At 42.9% G+C, this 24,445-nt stretch overlaps 1 protein-coding gene across 1 annotated transcript; it reads right to left on the bottom strand.

Moving 5' to 3' along the window:
- Positions 1-586: 586 nt before the first annotated feature.
- LOC135550762 (E3 ubiquitin-protein ligase CBL-like) lies at positions 587-22,939 on the bottom strand. Its single transcript, XM_064981865.1, has 15 exons — positions 22,397-22,939; positions 20,771-21,018; positions 17,624-17,770; positions 17,313-17,469; positions 11,276-11,397; positions 10,989-11,126; positions 10,471-10,558; positions 10,043-10,174; positions 6,615-6,851; positions 6,235-6,351; positions 5,797-6,083; positions 5,128-5,286; positions 4,861-4,982; positions 2,941-3,123; positions 587-2,834 (listed from the first exon to the last, which is right to left on the bottom strand). Exons 1-15 carry the CDS (start codon positions 22,538-22,540, stop codon positions 2,518-2,520), a joined length of 2,598 nt encoding a protein of 865 aa, XP_064837937.1. The 5' UTR covers positions 22,541-22,939; the 3' UTR covers positions 587-2,517.
- Between the last annotated feature and the right edge of the window lie 1,506 nt (positions 22,940-24,445).

Below are 24,445 nucleotides of genomic sequence, written 5' to 3'. Positions count from 1 at the left end.
TCTTTACACTGAATATTTAAAGAAAAGTTCATAGCAGAGAAATGAAAACTTACAAGTGCATTTCAATGGCTAAGGCACAACTGAAAATACATATTTCCACTGAAAGATTTAATTCACAACAGCCAAAATTGATCATGGTGCTTATCAACCAGGTTCAGCACATCAGGTACTGGCAATTAAGGTGATCGTCAGTCTGTTCCAGCTTGCAAGCCGTGAGGTTGTTGGTTTTGTTTGGCCATGCCTTTAGAATTGTTCCTTTTTGTACATATGTTGTCACCATCTGAACGAATAATAATCCGCTTTTACAGGCAAAACAAGAAGACAGAGCTGGCCCTGAACCCCAAGTCGCTGTCTCCTGGGCACATTTGTGGGGGGGGGGGGGGGGGGTTAGTGAGGACCAACACGGTCCTCAAATTGCTGATTAATCACAAATGTGCACATTCAGGTGACAGACCATGTAACTAGGCCTGGGACCCCTAGACAAAGTGCAAAACAATATTAGTAGGCTAGTTATTAGGGTTTGTAACAAGAGCTACATGGACCATTTCTTACAGTATAACATTTTCTATAAAATATACCAATCAAATGTTAAAGAAAATATTGTTTATTTGAAAATCTTTAATGGCTGAGGAATGAACACATGGCAACATAATGAATGCTAAGTACATTAAAATGAATAAATAAAATAACTACACATGCAATAAGGCAATGAAAAAAGTTGTTAGTTCTCTCCGTATGTACAGGTGAGGCGCACAATGAATTCTAACATACAATTTCACATTGTTATCTTCGATCGAACAACAAAGCACCAACTGTGCTTCCGTACACCAGTAAATTCTGCAACTATTGAGGCGTATGAGATCACAGCAATCTCTTATGACAGAGTGTCCTCTTGTGGTGGGTCCACATATGAGCGACACAGTGGAAAGCAGAGGCCTGAAGTCAATTCTCAAATGATTTTACAAGGAGTGGCACTTAAGTTGATGATCAAGGAATTGCAGTCAAAGTACATCACAATTTGAAAGAAGTTAACAGTATTGAACTCAAGCGAAACAAACAGATGCAGAAATATCATGGCCATTCTTTACAACTAATAATGTGATTTAAACCTGTATTTAAATATTTGGCTTTGAATCCAACACCTAACATTTCTGGTGTGAGTCCCCAAATAACCTTGGCATATTACTGCACATTGTTCAGTCTGTTGTACCCGAGTCCAGAGGACAATGCAATGACAAAAACTCCCATGTTCAACAGGGTTTCAAATTCAAAAGGAAAGAGATTTAAATTATTCATATATTAACAGATTTCTCAAATGTGTCGTAGCCACATCATTGGGAGAAAAAAAACAATCCTAATCAACGTAGTTAAAGAAAATCCATTAGTTCAAAACGCATACTGAGCCACCTTAAGATGGGGCCATATTCTGTTTGTAACGTATAAACAAGAACATTGTACAAAGTGCTCTTTCCCAGAGGAGGCAGTAAAGCAAGTCTGAGGTAGTGCCAATTAAGTACTTAATTTCACTAAATATCATGGTATATACATGACTTGGATCACTTTGTCTTCTCTGCCCAATCAATATATTATTGTCTGGAAAATGAATAGTATGGATCCAAAAAAACAAACCCTTACAAGCAGAAGTCCAATTGCACACTGATTAGCAGAGAGCAAAATTCAGATAGGGCAGATATACTCCCTTTATTTTTAAGTATGACATTAAAAAAAGGAGACCCACTTTAAAATATAAGCTATTCACATAATTAACAATAAGGCCTAACAGTGAATGATGACATCAGAAATGTTACATTATTTCACCAGTCAATGTTAGCACGACACTGAATACATTCTGAGATTATGTACACGTCATTCAGGCTTATATATTATAAGTAAACCAGGAACTAAAGCAATTTGGAGTTATGCTTACTTTAAAAAAATAGTTACTTCAACCACTGCAATTACTGTGAAATGCATGACATGGAGCCCTGTAATACTGCAATCCAACTAAAATGTTCACATTCATTGGCTTTAGCACAAACCACAGAATCAAATGGTTTAGTCTCCACCTGGCGTATCTAGCTATAAACTGTATGTACGACTATGACACAATAAAAACTAACATGGTCACCATTAGGGTGAAGAGGGAGTGGGAATCATGAGTCAGATATGCCCCAACAACAGTTACTGCTGCTGCACAATAAGGCCATAACTATTCCTTACTGTAGCCTAAGCACACCGTGTGAATTTCGGCTTACTCTACCTTGCACTCAGAAACAAGGAAATGCTTAGAGCCAAGCACAAACAACCATACAAGGGTCAAAGGCTTGGCCATACAGAGGCCACGTCAAGCATTCTCCCTCTCCCTTTAGATTCTCTCACTTAGATGCCTGTGCATGGGACCGAGTCCTCTTCCCCTTACAATTTACAGTGCTTCCAGACCGGTTACAACCAGCACAGTAGAAATGCTATCCATTATGGCACAGTGGGTAAAGGATATAGGGTGTGGTGTTGAGGCTGCTACGTGAGGATGTGGGCCGTGGAAGGGATGGACACAAACTCGCGCAGGATGTTCTTAGCCGTCTCCAGGTTGTTCTGGGCGATCATCAGGGCCTTCTGAATGTCCTGGAACGAGTAGCCCTGGCTCATCAGATGCTCTATCTCCCCGTTGATGGGTAGCGCCACACCGGGAACGGGCCCCCCTCGGTAGCCAGCTGATGGACTGGCGGCAAGGAGCAGGGCTTCTGGGGTAAGGGGGCGGGGCCGGTGGTCTGAGTTGACCCGGCGTGGGAGGGGCTTAGGGGGGCACTCGGGGTCCTGACCTGATGAAAACGTAGCTGGGAGAGAGGAAAGAACATGTTCGTGGTGTTTGATAAATATAACTCTTAACATGACAAAGCAAGAGAGGAAAAGGACTGAAAACTCTAATGCTGAGTTACATACAGGCATCTATGGTAGGGCTGTCCATTGATAGGCAGCTGAAGGTGGCCGAGGTGCCAGTGACAGAGAGGGTGCGCCTGGCGGGTGCTGGGGGAGCCTGGGGTCGGGGGTAGTCATACTCATCCTCATCCTCCATCTCCTCTACCATATGGTGCAGAGGAACCGCAGGGGGAGGGATGAGGTAGTCTGGAGGGTGAACAAGAGGATTAAAGGGATAAAAAGAGTGATTTGAATACCCTGAACACAGGATATACACTACCGTTCAAAAGTTTTGGGTCACTTAGAAATGTCCTTGTTTTCCATGAAAACATACATGAAATTAGTTGCAAAATGAATAGAAATATAGTCAAGACGTTGACAAGGTTCTAAATAATGATTTTCCATTGTAATAATAATTGTGTCCTTCAAACTTTGCTTTCGTCAAAGAATCCTCCATTTGCAGCAATTACAGCCTTGCAGACCTTTGGCATTCTAGTTGTCAATTTGCTGAGGTAATCTGAAGAGATTTCACCCCATGCTTGGATCGGCTTGATGGGCACTTCTTACATACCATACAGTCAAGCTGCTCCCACAACAGCTCAATAGGGTTGAGATACGGTGACTGTGCTGGCCACTCCGTTAGAATACCAGCTGACTGCTTCTTCCCTAAATAGTTCTTGCATAGTTTGGGAGGTGTGCTTTGGGTCATTGTCCTGTTGTAGGAGGAAATTGGCTCCAATTAAGAGCCTTCTTTAAGATCCCTTTTACCCTGTACAAATCTCCCACTTTACCACCACCAAAGTAACCCCAGACCATCACATTGCCTCCACCATGCCTGACAGATGGTGTCAAGCACTCCTCCAGCATCTTCATTTTTCTGCGTCTCACAAATGTTCTTCTTTGTGATCCGAACACCTCAAACTTAGAAACGTGTCCATAACACTTTTTTCAATCTTCCTCTGTCCCGTGTCTGTGTTCTTTTGCCCATCTTTACCTTTTCTTTTTATTGGCCAGTCAGAGAGGGCTTTTTCTTTGCAACTGCCTAGAAGGCCAGCATCCCACCTCTTCACTGTTGACGTTGAGACTGGTGACTTTGCGGGTACTATTTAATGAAGCTGCCAGTTGAGGACTTGTCCTCTTGCTCAGTTGTGCACCGGGGCCTCCCACTCCTCTTTCTATTCTGGTTAGAGCCACTTTGCGCTCCTCTGTGAAGAGAGTAGTACATAGCGTTGTACAAGATCTTCAGTTTCTTGGCAATTTTTTGCATGGAATAGCTTTGATTTCTCTTAGACTGACGAGTTTCAGAAGAAAGTTATTTGTTTCTGCCCATTTTGAGACTGTAATCGAACCTACAAATGTTGATGCACCAGACACGCAACTAGTCTAAAGAAGGCCCATTTTATTGCTTATTTAATCAGAACAAGTTTTCAGCTGTGCTAATATAATTGCAAAAGGGTTTTCTAATGCTCAATTAGCCTTTTAAAATGCTAACCTTGGATTAGCTAACACGACGTGCCTTTGGAACATAGGAGTGATGGTTGCTGATAATGTGCCTCTGTACCCCCTCATGTAAATATCCCATTAAAAATCAGCTGTTTCCATCTACAATAGTCATTTACAACTATGTCTACACTGTATTGTTGATCAATGATGTTATTATCATGGACAACAAAAAATGTGATTTTCTTCCAAGGACATTTCTAAGTGACCCCAAACTTTTGAACAGTAGTGTGCATTTTCCACTTGCTGAGATACATAACTGTAATCGGATTGTGGCCACATTCATTGAGATAGTATGTTTCTTGGCAGGTGTAGACATGCAAAAGACGCCAGTGTGATTCGAGTTTCATGACGGTTTTCTGATTGTACAAAGGGGATGACTTATGTAACTTCATGTGCAATCAGAAAAGTGAGAATAGAGATCCTTCATCCATCTCCATGTACCTGACTCTGGTGGCTGCTGGGGCAGGGAGGGCAGAGGGTGGGGCTCCGTAGTACTAGCCTGGATGTTACACATGGACTCATACACCTGAGGGTCCTCACAGTCCACATCACACGCCACAGTCCTAGGAGAGAAGGGGGAGGGGAGAGAGAGGTAGGGATGGAGGAAGATAAAGGGCAGAGGGAGGGGCATCAGAAAAACCTTAGTCAGGATCCTGTACTGATCATAATCAACCTGGTCACCTCATAGTGACAGTGTTGAGCACTCACCGTGAGTCGCGGTTAGTGGGTTGGAGCGGTGGTGGTGAGGGCACGACAGCACCTGCCATGGCCCAGGAGGGTCCTGCTGCAGGGAGAGAGGTGGGGCTCATGTACTCATTCTCCTCATCACTCCCAGATGACTTCTCACCAGTAGACTCCTGTTGAGGCCTAACAACAGAGAGCAAGACAGACTGAGCCAGGTAATACATACAACACATAGAATTACCAATCAGTCACTCTATGAGTTACTACAGGGTATAAAGACAATCTAAGTCCCAGAGAGCCTCTGATTCAACCAATCACGTCAGGAATGGAAGGCCACCATTACATTTGGGGTGGCTGGAAGCCTAGTGGTTAGCGCGTTGGACAAGTAACCGGAAGGTTGCCAGATCAAATCCCCGAGCAGACAAGGTAAAAATCTGTCGTTCTGCCCCTGAACAGGCAGTTAACCCACTGTTCCTAGGCCGTCATTGAAAATAAGAATTTGTTCTTAACTGACTTGCTTAGTTAAATAAAAGGTCAAATAAATTATACTTTTTTAAATCTATTGTTTAAGTGCTGGACGAGAATAAAAATCAGCATTTCCCTTAACTCTTCAGGGCAAGAGTGACTTCTCTCTATTGAACATATACATTACATCCATACCACATTTTATCAATTTCTATACAAATGCCATACCCGACTGCCAGGGAGTAGATAGCGTTGATCGCTGCTAACGGCTTTGCTCTGTGGATGCAGTCACTGTCACTGGGTCCGTTGGTCTGTGGGGGTGCCTTGGCTACGTGCCGGGGAACCATGTAGTTGGAGGCCCAGTTGGGCTCTGGAGGGGTGCTTGGCAGAGGTCTCCTTTGAAGCCGGCCCTCTGGGGGTCCAAGGGGAGAAGGGCGTTCGGGTGGGGGAGGTGGGGGTAAATCTCGCAGGGCAGGAGGGAGGGGCAAAGGTTTGTCTCTGTGGAGGGCTGCAATCTGGGGAGAGCAGATATTAATGACTGTATGCAATACTATCTCTGGATTAGAGTGTCTGCTAAAATAGTAAAATGTAAAAATCACATGACATGCATGGGCACACCATTATATACATAAAGAAAGCTTGAATTTGATTAGGTCTTCCCCTTGCCTTGGTTGTTGCTCCTTGGCCCGGGGCCCCTGGGGAGCTATGGGGCCTCTGCTGCAGCAGGTCCAGCCTGGGGGGCACAGGGGGCAGGGGCGTCACAGGGGAGGGCGGGCGCTCCACCTGAAAACACAGGGGAGACATCAAAACAAGTAATACGTGAGCTTGTTTCTACAACATGTAGATGGAGGGAGATGGTTTTTTAGTTGTTGATTTACTGGGTGGTGTATCTAATTGGCGAATTCTGAAAACTACTAAGTCTTTTATAGATTGTCTTTTCACTTTTACCAGAAGGACACAATGATGATGTGAGATGGTGTGTGTAGGAGAAAGAGAGAGAACATGACAAAGCCTAGCTGGTCATAGATGGTGGCTGGTGGTCTTGCCTTGGTGCAGGCCAGCCTGCTCATAATGAGGTGGGGATCCTCCAGGCGCTCGTCATCGTCCTCGTCGTTGCTGGGGGAGACTGACAGGGAGCCCCCTCCTTCCACCCCGTAGGACCCCTGGAAGCTGGCAAAGGAGGCCCCGCTGCTGCTGTTCTTGGGGTGGAAGGGGTCTACCACGATGGGCTCTGTGCCTTTAATCTCACAGCGGCAGAACGGACAGCCCTGCCCCTCCGATTCCTGGGAGAGAGCAATACTGCAGTTTAAAATAAAATCAGGCAAAGGGCTGAGATCCACAAAGCATCTCAGAAAAGGTCCAAGGAATCCTGTGAACCTGTTTTAAGAAGGAAAAAAACCTCCCAGCTCAAGAGTAGGTTTTAGGATGATGTTAAGACACTGCTTAGACATGCGGCATCGCCAGCGTGAATTCTATATAGCATGCTTCAGACCACAGTGAATGTGACTGTACATCAAATGTAATGGTAAAATGTTTTAGCATTTTTGACTGACAATCACTTTGCCTACTCTTAATTATCGCCTAATGTTAACATGCACAACATTTATTTTAATCAAATTTATATGGTTAAAAGTGGAATTTTCACAATATTATTGTTATCAACACACACTCGTTGTCACTCCCGTTGAACAACTAACTCACTTTGGCACAGTAGGCATCAAGTCACTTGGCGATAATGTTGCATACAACACTATCAAAGTTAACACACGCACTACATATGCCTTCAATTGCACTACTTTTAGGCATGCCCAATTTAGAGATTTTTTTTTTTACAACATGTTGCGTTCCAAACGGATAACTTTAAATAATATGTAGGTAATTAAATAATCAAGTGGTTAAGTATTTAGGCACATCATATAAAACATGTCTTGTGAAATTGTCAAAAGTGCAAGTGATACTTTTACATGTAGGTCTAGATTATTTATGGATTGATTAAATATCAAAACATTCTGAACAACTCAAAAGCAATTGCATGTGACACAAGAAACACTGACTCACTGAATCTTTCTATTATCAAGACACCTGTTGAACTCTTAACTGGTCAGGGCAGCTTATGATGCGTCCTAAATACACTGCTCAAAAAAATAAAGGGAACACTAAAATAACACATCCTAGATCTGAAGGAATGGAATATTCTTATTAAATATTTTTTTCTTTACATAGTTGAATGTGCTGACAACAAAATCACACAAAAATGATCAATGGAAATCAAATTTATCAACCCATGAAAGTCTGGATTTGGAGTCACACTCAAAATTAAAGTGGAAAACCACACTACAGGCTGATCCAACTTTAATGTAATGTCCTTAAAATAAGTCAAAATGAGGCTCAGTATTGTGTGTGGCCTCCACGTGTCTGTATGACCTCCCTACAAGGCCTGGGCATGCTCCTGATGAGGTGGCGGATGGTCTCCTGAGGGATCTCCTCCCAGACCTGGACTAAAGCATCCGCAAACTCCTGGACAGTCTGTGGTGCAACATGGCGTTGGTGGATGGAGCGAGACATGATGTCCTAGATGTGCTCAATTGGATTCAGGTCTGGGGAACGGGTGGGCAAGTCCATAGCATCAATGCCTTCCTCTTGCAGTAACTGCTGACACACTCCAGCCACATGAGGTCTAGCATTGTCTTGCATTAGGAGGAACCCAGGGCCAACTGCACCAGCATATGGTCTCACAAGGGGTCTGAGGATCTAATCTCGGTACCTAATGGCAGTCAGGCTACCTCTGGCGAGCACATGGAGGGCTGTGCGGCCCCCCAAAGAAATGCCACCCCACACCATCTGCCAAACCGGTCATGCTGGAGGATGTTGCAGGCAGCAGAACGTTCTCCACGGTGCCTCCAGACTCTGTCACGTCTGTCACATGTGCTCAGTGCTTTCATCTGTGAAGAGCACAGGGTGCCAGTGGCGAATTTGCCAATCTTGGTGTTCTCTGGAAAATGCCAAACGTCCTGCACGGTGTTGGGCTGTAAGCACAACCCCCACCTGTGGACGTCGGGCCCTCATACCACCCTCATGGAGTCTGTTTCTGACCGTTTGAGCAGACACATGCACATTTGTGGCCTGATGGAGGTCATTTTGCAGGGCTATTGGCAGTGCTCCTACTTGCACAAAGGTGGAGATAGCAGTCCTGCTGCTGGGTTGTTGCCCTCCTACGGCCTCCTCCACGTCTCCTGATGTAGTGGCCTGTCTCCTGGTAGCGCCTCCATGCTCTGGACACTACGCTGACAGACACAGCAAACCTTCTTGCCACAGCTCGCATTGATGTGCCATCCTGGATGAGCTGCACTACCTGAGCCACTTGTGTGGGTTGTAGACGCCGTCTCATGCTACCACTAGAGTGAAAGCACCGCCAGCATTCAAAAGTGACCAAAACATCAGCCAGGAAGCATAGGAACTGAGAAGTGGTCTGTGGTCACCACCTGCAGAACAACTCCTTTATTGGGGGTGTCTTGCTAATTGCCTATAATTTCCACCTGTTGTCTATTCCATTTGCACAACAGCATGTGAAATTTATTGTCAATCAGTGTTGCTTCCTAAGTGGACAGTTTGATTTCACAGAAGTGTGATTGACTTGAAGTTACATTGTGTTGTTTAAGTGTTTTTTTGAGCCTATGACTAAAGAAGCTTCATGCATTGCTTTTAGTTTTACCCATAAGAGTAGGATGTACTATGTAGGTATAACCTCTCGTTCTCTCATTGAACTTATGTTCACAGATTCTCTATCAGGAGAAACGACAGGGATTATCCAGTCGCAGTACATTTTAATGACCTAAAACATTACATTTCTACCTTTAGATTTTGTGGCATAGACAAAGTTAAGATATGAGGCAGGGGAGGTGATCAAAATAATACTCTGAGCAAAGGAGAATGTTTTGGGATTTTCACACTCCAGACATTATTTCCTGAAGGTCTTAATGATGAAATGCCTCTATGTTATGTTGTAAATGTGAACATTAATTATTCCCCTATGTCAGATTACTCTGACGGTTTTCTTGCGCTGTACGCAGCGATTTATGAAAACTTGCTTGGTAGGTCGATGTCCTCATTGTGGTTTTACAGACGTCTTTAATACGTTTTATGTACACACTTTATTTAAATATTTATGAAATGCATATTGTTATATTTGGTAGCACTTGTTTTACCTCAACTCAAACCCAATTTTATGGGTGGAACGGATGTGGGTGGGGCTAGGTCTACATGAGGGTGCCAATTTTTAAAAAACTCAAAAGCTCTGACGAAGGCCATGGAACCGATACATAAAGATTATTAAAGAGCAGAGTGCGGGTTTCTTTTTCTCATTTTACCCAGAGTAGGAGTAAAATGTCTATTCTCAGCACTTACGACCAATAAAATGTACAAAATGAATGTGAAACAATAGACACTCTTGCAAGATGACAATTCTGGGAAATACCTGCCAGGCAGTGAGACAGGAGGTGCACATGAGGTGGCTGCAGGGCTCTATCTTCACATCCTTGTCATTCTCGGCACAGATCTTACATAGCTGGAATGTGGAGCCCATCTCACAGTAGAGCTCATACTGCTCCTGTAGCACAGAGAAGAGAAAGGATGAGTATCACACAAGTAAATGATACATCAGAATTGTCATCTCAGTGTATGAGATACTTCAATAGGACAAATATTTTTCTGGCCCAATTCTGATTTTAGGAAACATCCATCTAAACAGACAGTATTCTGACAAATATACAAATGTATGTTTAGGGCATTGTAAGCAATTGAAAATTACATTAGGCAAAAGTTTGAGTCACAAGTGCATCTGAAGTCTGAATTACGACCTGTAGTGAATGTTATGAACTTAGTGGATGTGAGAATGTGTCTGACCTGTGTGACTTTAATGTGGTCCTGTGGGGAGGGCTCACACAGCCCTGTGAGGTCTGGGTTCTGGGCCCGGCCGTCTGGGAACAGGTAGCTGGAGAGCGAGCAAAAAGTCTAAACATTTCAATGGCCAGTTGAAGCCAGAGGCTAATTAAATTAGCAATTATGTGATGATTGAAAGAGGTTGAAATCAGTTACACAACAGATTTTACAAACGCCTTGACTGAACCAGAAAAGCTAGTATTTGGTCATTCTTTATTCTTAACTATGTGTAACAGTATAACTTTATACCGTCCCCTCGCCCATACCCGGGCGCAAACCAGGGACCCTCTGCACACATCAACAACAGTCACCCACGAAGCATCGTTACCCATCGCTCCACAAAAGCCGCGGCCCTTGCAGAGCAAGGGGAACCACTACTTCAAGGTCTCAGAGCAAGTGACATCACCGATTGAAACGCTATTTAGCGCGCACCACCGCTAACTAAGCTAGCGTTTCACATCCGTTACATATGTCATACTCACAATCCCTCCCTGAATCCATCAATGAGGGCCTGAAAGAGGGGCTTATTGTGGGGGATGGTCTGCAGAATGTTCCCATCTGCAGTGACGTAGCCAATGGCCCACTGGCCCAGCCGAGTGCAACTCAGTCTGAAGATATAACTGACAGAGGCAGACCAAAGATGTGTGGTGTGAGAGAAGTTGTGTACATGTTGATGTACTTGGATGGTCTGTGATGTTTTTTTGAATGCAAGTGTACATGTCAAAATATTTACTTCAGCGTCAAGTGTGTGTCATTGTGTGTGTCTCACCTGCCAGGCTTGTGGATGAACCTTTGCAGTCGGGCCTTAACCTCGTCGTAGGTGAGGAAGGCCATATACCCCGGGTGTGTGACAGCCAGGCTGTTCCAATTCCTCAGGAGAGATGACCACGGCTGCACAATACACACACACACACACACACACACACACACACACACACACACACACCACAGTCAGAACCTTTATGCAACAACAGCTTGTCTTTGTATTGACAACAAATCTTTATCCTAGTTAACAAAGAAGAACTTGTGTTCTTCACCTGATATTCACGGCAACAGTGGTCACTAACGATGTCCTGGAGAACTACAGGGCGTGCATAATTTTGTTTCAGCCCAGCTCTAAAATCTCCTCAATGCCTTAATGATCAATTGATTTCTAGGCTAACCGATTATGATTTTTCAACGCCGATACTGATTATTGGATGACCAAAAAAGCGATACCGATTAAAATCTGACAATTCTTTTATTTGTAATAATGACAATTACAACAATACTGAATTAATACTTATTTTAACTTAATATAAAACATCAATAAAATCAATTTAGCCTCAAATAAATAATGAAACATGTTCAATTTGGTTTAAATAATGCAAAAACAAAGTGTTGGAGAAGAAAGTAATATGTGCCATGTAAAAAAGCTAATGTTTAAGTTCCTTGCTCAGAACATATTAAAGTTGGTGGTTCCTTTTAACATGAGACTTCAATATTCCAAGGTAAGAGGTTTTAGGTTGTAGTTAATACAGTATTTATAGGACTATTTCTCTCTATACCATTTGTATTTCATATACCTTTGACTATTGGATGTTCTTATAGGCACTATAGTATTGCCAGTGTAACAGTATAGCTTCCGTCCCCCTCCTTGCCCCGACCCGGGCTCGAACCAGGAACACAGACAACAGCCACACTTGAAGCATCATTACCAATCGCTCCGCAAGGGGAATAACTACTCCAAATCTAAAAGCGAGTGACGTTTGAAACAGTATTAGCGCACACCCAGCTAACTAGCTAGCAATTTCACATTGGTTACACCAGCCATTAGGTTGATCGGCTTGAAGTCATAAACAGTGCTGTGCTTGTGAAGAGCTGCTGGCAAAATGCACAAAAGTGCTGTTTGAATGAATGATTACGGGCCTGCTGCTGCTCAGTCAGACTGCTCTATCAAATCAGACTTAATTATAACATAATAACACACAAAAATAAAATACCCTGACTCTACGTGCAGTGAACGCAAGAGAAATGACACAATTCCACCTGGTTAATATTGCCTGCTAAACTGGATTAGTAGTTATAACTAGAGATTATGATTGATTGTTTTTTATAAGATAAGTTTAATGCTAGCTAGCAATTTACCTTGGCTTCTACTACATTCGCGTAACAGGCAGGCTACTCGTGGAGTGCAATGGTTAGAGTGTTGGACTAGTTAACTGTGCGGTTGCAAGATTGTCAGCTCAGGGGTTCCAATCTGTCGTTCTGCCCCTGAACAAGTCAGTTAACCCACAGTTCCTAGGCAGTCATTGAAAATAAGAATTTGTTCTTAACTGCCTAGTTAAATAAAAGGTATAAAAAAATAAAATATAATCGGAAATCGGCGCCCAAAAACAGATTTCCTATTGTTACGAAAACTTGAAATCGGCCCTAATTAAATCGGCCATTCCGATTAATCGGTCGACCTCTAGTAGTGATGGTTGAGAACAAAACACCTTCACACCCGGTCTCATTTAGAACCGTTGTGTACATTTTACACTAAATATTGAGATTTATACATTTGGCACATGCCATGCACACCCATGTTTTCTGTTTATAAAATCAGACCTGTCGTCAAACTGTATCCGTGAACAAGCATAACAACTCTGCCTGAAAAACACCCTTCAGTTTTTATGGTGACAAGAAGGTCCTTATTTTTTGTATACTTTGGTAGTATCTAAAGGGAATAGCGATGGCAAACTTGATTAAATGCCTTCGGAGGTGTTGGCAGAATGTTTTCTTTTGCAGTTACATTTGCTGTAGCTTGACAGTTTCTGAAAGACAAAAACAATTAAATTGTTGTACACCTGTAAACAGATCATTCAAATTCAATTATGTTTTGCATTTACTTTTTCCAGAACCTAAATAAAGTGCACTGCCCACAAATTCTAAAACATTCTCTACTCAGAAAAAAAAAACAGTCTGTTCTACTGCGCTTTGGATTGGACAGCATAGACCAAAATACTTTAAAATAGATTATCTATTTCCTGCTGTGAAGTGGGTTCAATTAAATGAGAGATGGGACGAATGGTAGCCCATCTTAAATTGTTGTAGGCCTATTGGCTATTTTGCGAGGATGAACCCATCAGAAGAGGTGAAGAACTTATTCTGCAATGATCGTGGGAAAAAAACAAACAGGGAATAGATCAAATTAGGTTTTGCTCTTCTCACTAACAGAAAATGATTGCATCTGGTTATAACACTGAACAAAAACATAAATGCAACATGCAATGTGTTGGTCCCATGTTTCATGAGTGAATCATTGTTCTTCCTCTGTCAAACATGGTTACCTGCAAGGAAACACATGCCGTCAACATTGCTTTGCACAAAAAGGGCTTCACAGGCAAGGATATTGCTGCCAGTAAGATTGCACCTCAATCAAACATTTATTGGATCATCAAGAGAGCAGTTCAATTGTTGTGAAGAAGGCTTCAGGGCACCCAAGAAAGCGCAGCAAGCGCCAAGACCATCTCCTAAAGTTGATTCAGCTGCGGGATCTGGGCACCACCAGTACAGAGCTTGCTCAGGAATGGCAGCAGGCAGGTGTGAGTGCATCTGCACGCACAGTGAGGCAAAGACTTTTGGAGGATGGCCTGGTGTCAAGAAGGGCAGCAAAGAAGCCACTTCTCTCCAGGAAAAACATAGGGGACAGACTGATATTCTGAAAAGGGTACAAGGATTGGACTGCTGAGGACTGGGGTAAAGTCATTTTCTCTGATGAATCCCCTTTCTGATTGTTTGGGGCATCCGGGAAAAAGCTTGTCCGGAGAAGACAAGGTGAGCGCTACCATCAGTCCTGTGTCATGCCAACAGTAAAGCATCCTGAGACCATTCATGTGTGGGGTGGCTTCTCAGCCAAGGGAGTGGGCTCATTCACAATTTTGCCTAAGAACACAGCCATGAATAAAGAATGGTACCAACACATCCTCCGAGAGCAACTTCTACCAACCATCTAGGAACAGTTTGGTGACGAACAATGCCTTTTCCAGCATGATGGAGCACCTTGCCATAAGGCAAAAGTGATAACTAAGTGGCTCGTGGAACAAAACATTGACATTTTGGGTCCATGGCCATGAAACTCCACAGACCTTAATCCCATTGAATTTGTAGTCATTCCTCAAGAGGCAGGGAGACAAACAAAACCCCACAAATTCTGACAAACTCCATAGATTATGCAAGAATGGGCTGCCATCAGTCAGGATGTGGCCCAGAAGTTAATTGACAGCATGCCAGGGTGGATTGCAGAGGTCTTGAAAAAGAGGGGTCAACACTGCAAATATTGACTCTTTGTATCAACTTCATGTAATTGTCAATAAAAGCCTTTGACACTTGTGAAATGCTTGTAATTATACTTCAGGATTTCATAGTAACATCTGACAAAAATATCTAAAGACAATGAAGCAGCGAACTTTGTGGAAATTAATATTTGTGTCATTCTCAAAAAGTTTGGCCACGATTGTACTTGTCCTCTTGCTCAGTTGTGCACCGGGGCCTCCCACTCTTTCTATTCTAGCTAGGGCCTGTTTGCGCGGTTCTGTGAAAGGAGTAGTGCACAGCGTTGTTTTCTCAGAACACAAATAAACTGACGAGTTTCAGAAGAAAGTTCTTTGTTTCTGGCCATTTTAAGACTGTAATCGAACCCACAAATACTGATGCTCCAGATACTCAAATAGTCTAAAGAAGGACGGTTTTATTGCTTCTTTAAATCAGGACAACAGTTTTCAGCTGTGCTAACATAATTGCAAAATGGTTTTCTAATGACCATTAACACAACGTGCCATTGGAACACAGGAGTGATGGTTGCTGATAATGGGCCTCTGTACGCCCATGTAATGGGCCTCTGTACGCCCCCCAAAACATAAATAATCTACCATTTCCAGCTACAATAGTCATTTACAACATTAACAATGTCTACACTGTATTTCTGATCAATTTTATGTTATTTTAAATGGACAAAGAAATGTTTTTGAAAGAAAAAAAAGGACATTCCTAAGTGAACCCTAACTTTTGAACGGTAGTTTACATGTGTGTATAGTTAATGACTATGAATATAAGATAAACAGAGAGTAGCGGCAGCGTAAGAGGGGTTGGACACACACACACAATGCAAATAGTCTGGGTAGCTATTTGATAACCGGTTCAGGAGTCTTATGGTTTGGGGGTAGAAGTTGTTGAGAAGCCTTTTGGTCCTAGACTTGGCGCTCCGGTTCCGCTTGCCATGCGGCAATAGAGAGAACAGTCTATGACTGGGGTGGCTGGGGTCTTTGACAATTTTCAGGGCCTTCCTCTGACACCGCCTAGTATAGAGGTCCTGGATGGCAAGTAGCTTGGCCCCGGTGACGTACTGGGCCATACGCACTACCCTCTGTAGTGCTTTGTAGTCGGAGGCTGAGCGGTTGCCATACCAGGCAGTGATGCAACCAGTCAGGATGCTCTCGATGTTGCAGCTGTAGAACCTTTTGAGGATCTCAGGACCCATGCCAAAACTTTTTAGTTTCCTGAGGGGGAAAAGTCTTTGTCATGCACTCTTCACAACTGTCTTGGTGTGTTTGGACCATGATAGTTTGTTGGTGATATGGACACCAAGGATCTTGAAGCTCTCAACCTGCTCCACTACAGTCCCGTCAATTAGAATGGGGGCGTGCTCGGGCCTTTTTTTCCCTGTAGTCCACAATCATCTCCTCTGTCTTGATTACGTTGAGGGATAAGGTTGTTATTTTGGCACCACCAGGCCAGGTCACTGACCTCTCTATAGGCTGTCTCATCGTTGCCCGTTATCAGGCCTACCACTGTTGTCATCTGCAAACTTAATGATGGTGCTTGAGTCGTGAATGGCCACGCAGTCATGGGTGAACAGGGAGTACAGGAGGGGACTGAGCACGCACCCCTGAGGGGCTCCAGTGTTGTTGATCTGCGTGGCGGATGTGTTGTTACCTAACCTCACCACCTGTCAGGAAGTCCAGGATCCAGTTACAGAGGGAGGTGTTAAGTCCCAGGTTCCTTAACTTATTGATGAGCTTTGAGGACACTATGGTGTTGAACGCTGAGTTGTAGTCAATGAATAGCATTTCTCACATAGGTGTTCCTTTTGTCCACTGGCCAGTAACCACTGCTGCACTACAAACTAAACATACAGGCTCCAGCTCAATTCTCAAGGCTAATTTGAGGAAGTCATTTTGGTTTCTGTCTGCCCAGACAGACTGTGCCAACACTTGTAGCCTCTGTGCACACAAAGTCGAAGGAACTACTGTAAAGGCCCCGCCCAGTTGAGAGACATCCAATAGAGGACGTACTGACTGTACTTTAACCACCTCACCCTAAAAGATGATAGAGCAGCTATCTCTAGCTTTGTACTCAAACGTCTTTATTGCCTCTGATGGAATAAAATGTACCCATGTTTTGTTAGCTTCTACAATTAACTATCTACACAGCAGTTGAGCTCTGTAAACATTTGGCTCCTCAGAGAACTTTGACTGCATGAAAGGTAGTTCATTACTTATGAATACGATAACTGCTACAGTAAGTGGTCCTGAATTGACTTAATGTAAGTCACTTTGTATTAATTTAGGAGATGCTCTTATCCAAAGTTTTATGATAGTGAGTGGGTCAGCAATGGGAATTGGGAGCAGTGAAAGCAGATTCCCTACATATTGGTGGTGGAAGGGGTGTACAACTATTTTGGTAGTGGATGAGTTGAGTTTCCACCATTCAATCTAAAGTGCTTTAGGCACCTGGAAAAGTTATTAAAACCCATCCATCATTATTTGCGTTTGAGAAATCATTACCTGGAAGAGCCTGGTGAAGATGTCAAACTCGAAGACGGAGATGTAGTCGTTGCATGTGAGGTCGATGGTGGACTTCAGAGCCATGGCCTCCAGGCCTGAGCTGATGGGGTGGAACTCATGAAGAGCCTGGCGGAACATCCTCCATGGAACAATGGTCCTACAGAGAGGAGAGAGTTTAGTGATACAAAAGTAGTAATTATCCCCAGGCATGTTTTTAGTTGAGCGTTTGTTTAATTTTAACCCCTTTTTAAATATGGCATCCCAACTAAGGAAATTTTATAAGATAACGGAGCCCCCGCAAAAAAACTCACTTGTCACCAAAAGACCTCCTCCAGAACTCGGCGGCGTCTGCTTTGGTGATGCGGAAGTTGTCTCCTTGGAATAGGCCATTAGGAAAGATGGCTTTTAGCTCAGCCAGCATGTGGCTGAATATCAGCGACAGCTTGGTCAAGTTCCGCCTATGAAGAAAAGGTATGACATCTTAGCGTTCTCAGACAAACCTCATCCCTGAAGTTGACCAATGGTAATGTATTTTCTTGACTTTGGTACCCCCAGGTCAAACATTTAAGGCTAGGTAGTATAAGCCTAGTCTTTCAGGACTGGATGCCTTCGAGTTGGGGTTGGTATACAATCATTCAGTTGTAAGAATGTGTGATGAGCTTCTTAGAAGTGTCATCTGCTGAGAACCCATTGCAAAGGCACACAACACCAAACTACTAATCAATGTGTATGTTAACCTTATTTATGACCAAACTATTGCATGTGGTATATGAGTACTAGCATATCAGTTTCTTATAATGGCACATGCATTTGTGCTACTTGTGAGTCAGAAGAATCCCTGATAGCATCATTGCTTCCACAGAACTAGAATGAGATATTTATGATTGCTAAACTGAAACTAAAGTAAACAGGATGGGTTTTAGCAATGTATTTCTGAGTAGAGGAAATATACCCTAAAAAGAGCTGTTTGTTTAGCCTAAGGCGGTTCTTACATCCCCACTTTCCTTTATGCAACATGACCTGCAACTAAATAATAAATGCCCAATTCCTATTTTCTAGTATTTTTTGTTCTGGCTAAAATGGCAAAAAATATTTTCAAATAACACGTGCCTAATTAATGGAACATTGGTTTGAGGTGTGAGGTAGTTTCTTGGAAATCGTAGTCAGCATGCAGCACTGCCTGTCACAAACCACCATGGAGATTCAAAACGCTGATAACAAAGACTTGTCTTTGCTGTGTGCTTAGGGTCGTTGTCCCGTTGGAAGGTGAACCTTCATCCCAGTCCGAGGTCCCGAGCAGGTTTTCATCAAGGATCTCTCTGTACTTTGCGGTGTTCATCTTTCCCTCGAGCCTGACTAGTCTCCCAGTCCCTGCCGCTGAAAAGCATCCCCACAGCATAATGCTGCCACCACCATGCTTTACTGGAGGAATGGTGCCAGATTTCTTCCAGATGTGACGCTTTGCATTCAGGCCAAAGAGTTCAATCTTGGTTTCATTAGACTAGAGAAACTTGTTTATCATAATTTGAGAGTCCTTTAGGTGCCTTTTGGCAAACTCCAAGCGGGCTGTCATTTGCCTTTTACTGAGGAATTGCTTCCGTCTGGCCACTCTACCATAAACACCTGATTGGTAGAGTGCTGCAGAGACAGTTGTCCTTCTGGAAGGTTCTCCCATTTCCACAGAGGAACTCGGTCAGTGACCATCGGGTTCTTGGTCACCTCCCTGACCAAGGCCCTTCTCCCTTCGATTGCTCAGTTTGACCAGGTGGCCAACTCTAGGAAGAGTCCATTTAAGAATAATGGAGGCCACGGTGTTCTTTGAGACCTTCAATGGTGCAGAAATTATTTGGTACCCTTCCCCAGATCTGTGCCGACACAATCCTGTCTTGGAGCTCTACGGACAATTCCTTAGACCTCATGGCTTGGTTTTTACTGTGCTATGCACTGTCAACTGTGTGACCTTGTATAGACAGGTGTGTGCCTTTGCAAATCATGTCCAATCTACTGAATTTACCACAGGTGGACTCCAAGTTGTAGAAACATCTCAAGGACGATTAATGGAAACATGATGTACCCGAGCTCAGTTAAGTCTCACAGCAAAGGGTCTGAATGCTTATGTAAATCAGGTATGCTTTTTATAGCTTTCTAAAAACTTGTTTTCGTTTTGTCATTATGGTGTATTGTATGTAGAAAAAAATATATTTAATCCATTTTAGATTAAGGCTAATGTAACAAAATGTGGGAAAAGTGAAGGGTCTGAATAGTTTCCAAATGCACTGTAAGAAAATCAGTCATATGAAATAAATTAATTTGGGCCTAATCTGTGGATTTCACAACTGGGAATATATATCTGTTGGTCACAGATACCTTAAAAACGTAGGGGCGTGGATCAGAAAACTAGTCAGTATCTGGTGTGACCACCATTTGCCTCATGCAGCGTGACACATCTCCTTCGCATACAGTTCATCAGGGTGTTAATTGTGGCATGTGGAATGTTGTCCCACTCTTCAATGGCTGTACGAAGTTGCTAGATATTGGCAGGAACTGGAACACGCTGTCTTAAACGTTGATCCAGAGCATCACAAACATACTCAATGTGTGACATGTCTAGTGAGTATGCAGGCCATGGAAGAACCTGGACATTTTCAGCTTCCTGGAATTGTGTACAGATCCTTGCGACTTGGGGCCGTTCATGCTGAAAAAAGTGATGGCGGTGGATGAATGGCACGCCACTGAGCCTCAGGATATCGCCACGGTGTCTCTGTGCATTCAAATTACCATCAATAAAATGCAATTGTGTTCATTGTGCCTAGTTTATGCCTGCCCATACTATAACCCTATCGCCACCATGGGGCACTCTGTTCACATGAGCAAACCACTCACCCACCCAACACCATACACATCGACTGTGGTTGTGAGGCCGGTTGGACGTACTGCCAAATTCTCAAAAAAGACGGAGGAAGCTTATGGTAGATAGAAGAACATTAGATTCTCTGGCAACAGCTGTGGTGAACATTCTAGCAGTCAGCATGCCAATTGCACGCTCCCTCAAACTTGAGAAATTTGTGGCATTGTGTTGTGTGACAAAACTGCACATTTTAGAGAGTGGCCTTTTATTGTTCCTAGCGCAAGGTGCACCTGTGTAATGTTCATGCTGTTTTAATCAGCTTCTTGATATGCCACACCTGTCAGGTGGATATATTATCTTGGCAAAGGAGAAATTCACACTAACAGGGATGTAAACAATTTGTGCACAATTTGAGAGAAATAACCTTTTTGTGTGTATGGAACATTTCTGGGATCTTTTATTTCAGCTCATGAACATGGGACCAATACTTTAAAATGTTGCATTTATATTTTTGTTTGGTTTATCAATTATTGCCTTGAAGAAACAACATGTTGGCTATAGCAGAAACAGACTTGGCTATCAGCAGGTGCAATATACCCCTCCATTTTACCTGGGTTGAGAGTTCTCCTCATACATGCGCTCCTTGGCCTCCTTGAACAAGCTCATGGTCTGCTTGATCTTATTGGTCAGGTTCTCCATCACCACCCGGAAGTACTCATTCTCCCCGAGCGTCTCTATCTTGCCCTCGTAGCGTGACAGTATGGTGCGGAGGTGCTGGTAGGTGTCTGGCAGTAGGTCCAGGATGTATGGGGGGCTGTTCTTCAGGGCCACCTTAGGGTTCTGGCACAGACGCACCACCTGTGTGGGAAAGGGAGGGTGAGACGAGGTCAGAGGAAACTGGAGAAAGCAGTCCCGCATACCAGAATGACTGGTCATATAACAATGGGTTGTCAGATGTTTCTTTTTCCCCACCCCTTTATTGCTTTTTTAAAAGCTTACATTCTCTGCTCTGCATCTGTCTATGCATGGGCTGTGTCAACACTTGATCTTTGTCAAGACAAAAACAAACTGTCTTGGGTCATAATAATTGCTCAATGTAATTGGTTAGGAGAGCAAGTCTGGCCCTAGAAATTACAAGAACTGAAAGTGTCACTAGTAATATCATGCATACACTGGGATGGAATTAAAACAACAACACAGGATACAGATGCACTTGTTTTGTTCTGCCTTTATGATTTATGATAATATGTTCTATTGCTTGTGTGGGCCAACTGCATGAATGGGGAAGATGGATATTTGAATGTAGAGACAGAATAAGCAGTCAGGACATATCATGATACACAGTGTGAGAGTAAATGTGGGGTATGAGTGACCTGGATATTTACATTCAAGTGGAGAATTCAACATTTACATTGTGGCTCCTGCTTGTGGTTAAACCAATTATTTACAGTCTGGATGATGTTTGTTATTCAACTGGTTCATTCAACCAGGCCAAGCCAGTCCCTTGTTATGGTCTCAATTGTCTAATGACAGTACACCAAGTTGTCCTCATCTTTGTTAAGAAAATACATTTTTTAATTGTAAGTGTTGATATTTTTACCACACCAGTAGTAGAAAAGGGAACATACAACCTCAAATGATAGGCCTACACAATTGTATGACAAATATATAAAACATGACAAAATAATTTGGTATTGTTGTTCTGGTTGAATAGGCCATTTGACACAGGGATCAGGTACAATTGTGTTAATTCAAGCTGAGTCAGTGAGCAAAAAAATAAATATTGAAAAAAAGCACGTGATAGTTCAATCACACATTTGAAAATAGACTTAGTTGTGAAACTCAATAGCCAAGTGTCTTCCTGCCAAAGACAACTTGTACACTGTTGAAATCAAAATACTAAACATTGCTCAATTAGCATAATTTGTGAAATTCGGGCCATTTGGGGGAACAACGTATTGGATACCATTTTATGAAGAAAAATAACTAATGTCTGAAAACATGCTTCATTTTGCAGAATAAATAGTATTTACATGATTAGTCGTGGTAATTGTTCCCCTCATTTAGAAAAAAAGACTGTCAAACTGTATCTCTTCTATATTCTGTGACCTATTGTTTTGCTATTGCTACACTATGGACATTACAGTAAACCTCGCATTTCAAATGTTAAGTATTCTTGCAATTTAAATGCACTTCCCATAAGACCAGAGAGGAAATTAGATGGCTTGTTACCTACCTTATCCATAAGTTTCCAGCATTTCTCCACCATTTTCTTCTCAACCACTGCAGGTTGGTGAGACTGGAGAAGCTGGTGATGGGGCTGAAATGCGTCCTTCATCAAGCCGATGAGACCTGCGCCCCTCCTCGGATTTCCTGCCATGCCTCTGTCGCCGGCCGGGGGAGAACCCCGAGGCGGTCAATGAATGACAATTCTGCGCACGTATTTACAGACAACTGACGTGATTACTGTCTCTATTGTTATCTTATAAAAAGAGTAATAATCACACAAACCTTGCTCGACGAAGAAAATCGCGAGCTTGCTAACTAGCTAATTTAAAGTCCTCATCCGCCTTCTCATTTCGCCGGAAAAGACAGGGGTTTGCATAACTCAACCTCCTGCCTGTTTTTTTATTTTATTTCAGACCCGTCTGTTATCTTTGGAGACAGGTAAATGCAAAGGCGTACATCTTCAGACATTCAGCTAAATAGGAAAGTAACTACTATTTGTCTGTTTTCTTCCTTATGTTTCAGCTTTTTTTTCCCTGTAGAGTGAATTGGCTAACTTCCGGCTTGGTATGATCTTCAAATGTCAAAATAAAAGTAATTTTGAAACCCATGAAATAATGCTCTTCTGACAATTACGTTTTTAATGAATACAAACATTACAATGCAATCAAAACAAGAAAAAAAATGCAAAAAATACCAAATGACAAAAACGTAGGCACATTCTTCATGCTTTATTTAAGCAATAAGGTCCGAGGTGGTATGGTATATGGCCAATATACCATGGCTAAGTGCTCCGCACAACATGGCCCTAGGCCATGGTATATTGGCCATATACCACAAACCCCTGAGGTGCCTTATTGCGATTATAAACTGGTTACCAACATAATTAATGCAGTACAAATAAATGTTTCATCACACCCATGGTATACGGTCTGATATACCACGGCTGTCAGCCAATCAGCATTCAGGCCTCAAACCACCCAGTTTATAATGAGAAATACATTTTTATATATACTGAGTTCAGTAATTCAACAAATGTGTTGTCAGTCATAATTGTTGGTTTGGATGTACTGTAGTTATGTGCCTTGTAAAAAAGGAAGAAGATGTATGTTCCACATATTTTACATGTTACAAAATCACTAACAAAGGAGGACTACGACAGCACTATGTCTGTGTTGGCAGCTGTTGGGTCACCTAACCTACTTTTTAGGATTCCAAGTGCTGCAGTGCAATATAGTATTCTATTCTGCCTCAAAGCCAAGAGTGACTCCCATAGGCTCATAGACATATGTGTTACAATGTACGTAGGAACTGTAGAGGACGGTGTTCTGGATAAAGCATTCAAGAGCAAAACAAGTTGACAACAGGCTCTGACAGTCAAGCCAGCAGTGTGTGCTGGCTCTAGTCCACATCTACCCTCAGAGAGAGTATGTCCTGCTCTCAGCCTGGTTAAAGAAAGAGGTCTCATCTTTTGCTGACCAGAAAGGTTCGTAGTGTACAGATGGAGGAGGTACAGCTACCCTCCAAACATAATGTTCTCATCCAGCATTTTGACTAGGCCTCCATTACAATAACTTACATTCCATTGAACAAGGAGCGGCACACCAACACATTGGTGAAGAACTAAAAACGGATATGCACAAAAAGCCTACCAGACGAGACAGTGCGATCAAAGAGCCGGGAACCCTCAAGGTGCACTCCTCCATTACGGTACTGGAGCTTATCGCATCTCACCTGTGGGCATCATCAAAAGTCTACCCTCTTGGGCGGTCACTCAGTGCTCCTGTAGCAGCCAAGGAAGTCTGGGTCAAAGGTTATCAGTCACATGCTGAGGGTGCGGTGATTTTCTTGCACATGCTCAGTAGTACCTGGATCACCCAAGACGACTCGTCCTCCATTAGTGAGGTTAACAGGGAAGGGTCCTGCTGAAGCTTCTGGGAAGCCCTCATTTGGCCAGCTGGAGTGCTACACTTGGTAACAACCTTAGCAAGTATGTAGTGGATGCGTTTATGTTGAGGACACAATGACCTGCTAGAAGACCAACATATTGGACAACTCC

Source organism: Oncorhynchus masou, chromosome 12 (genome assembly GCF_036934945.1).
Source record: "Oncorhynchus masou masou isolate Uvic2021 chromosome 12, UVic_Omas_1.1, whole genome shotgun sequence".
Classification (NCBI taxonomy): Eukaryota; Metazoa; Chordata; class Actinopteri; order Salmoniformes; family Salmonidae; genus Oncorhynchus; species Oncorhynchus masou.
This window is presented reverse-complemented; position numbering and strand designations above follow the sequence as displayed.

What these genes read in the sequence shown, in the direction of transcription:
- LOC135550762 (XM_064981865.1), bottom strand. Translation starts at nt 22,540, where the DNA reads ATGGCAGGAAATCCGAGGAGGGGCGCAGGTCTCATCGGCTTGATGAAG. An exon ending in GATGGATTCAGGGAGGGATT is followed by an intron (nt 10,559 to 10,988) that starts GTGAGTATGACA and finishes CTCGCTCTCCAG; the next exon opens with CTACCTGTTCCCAGACGGCC. An exon ending in CCAGCAGCCACCAGAGTCAG is followed by an intron (nt 3,124 to 4,860) that starts GTACATGGAGAT and finishes TTCACCCTCCAG; the next exon opens with ACTACCTCATCCCTCCCCCT.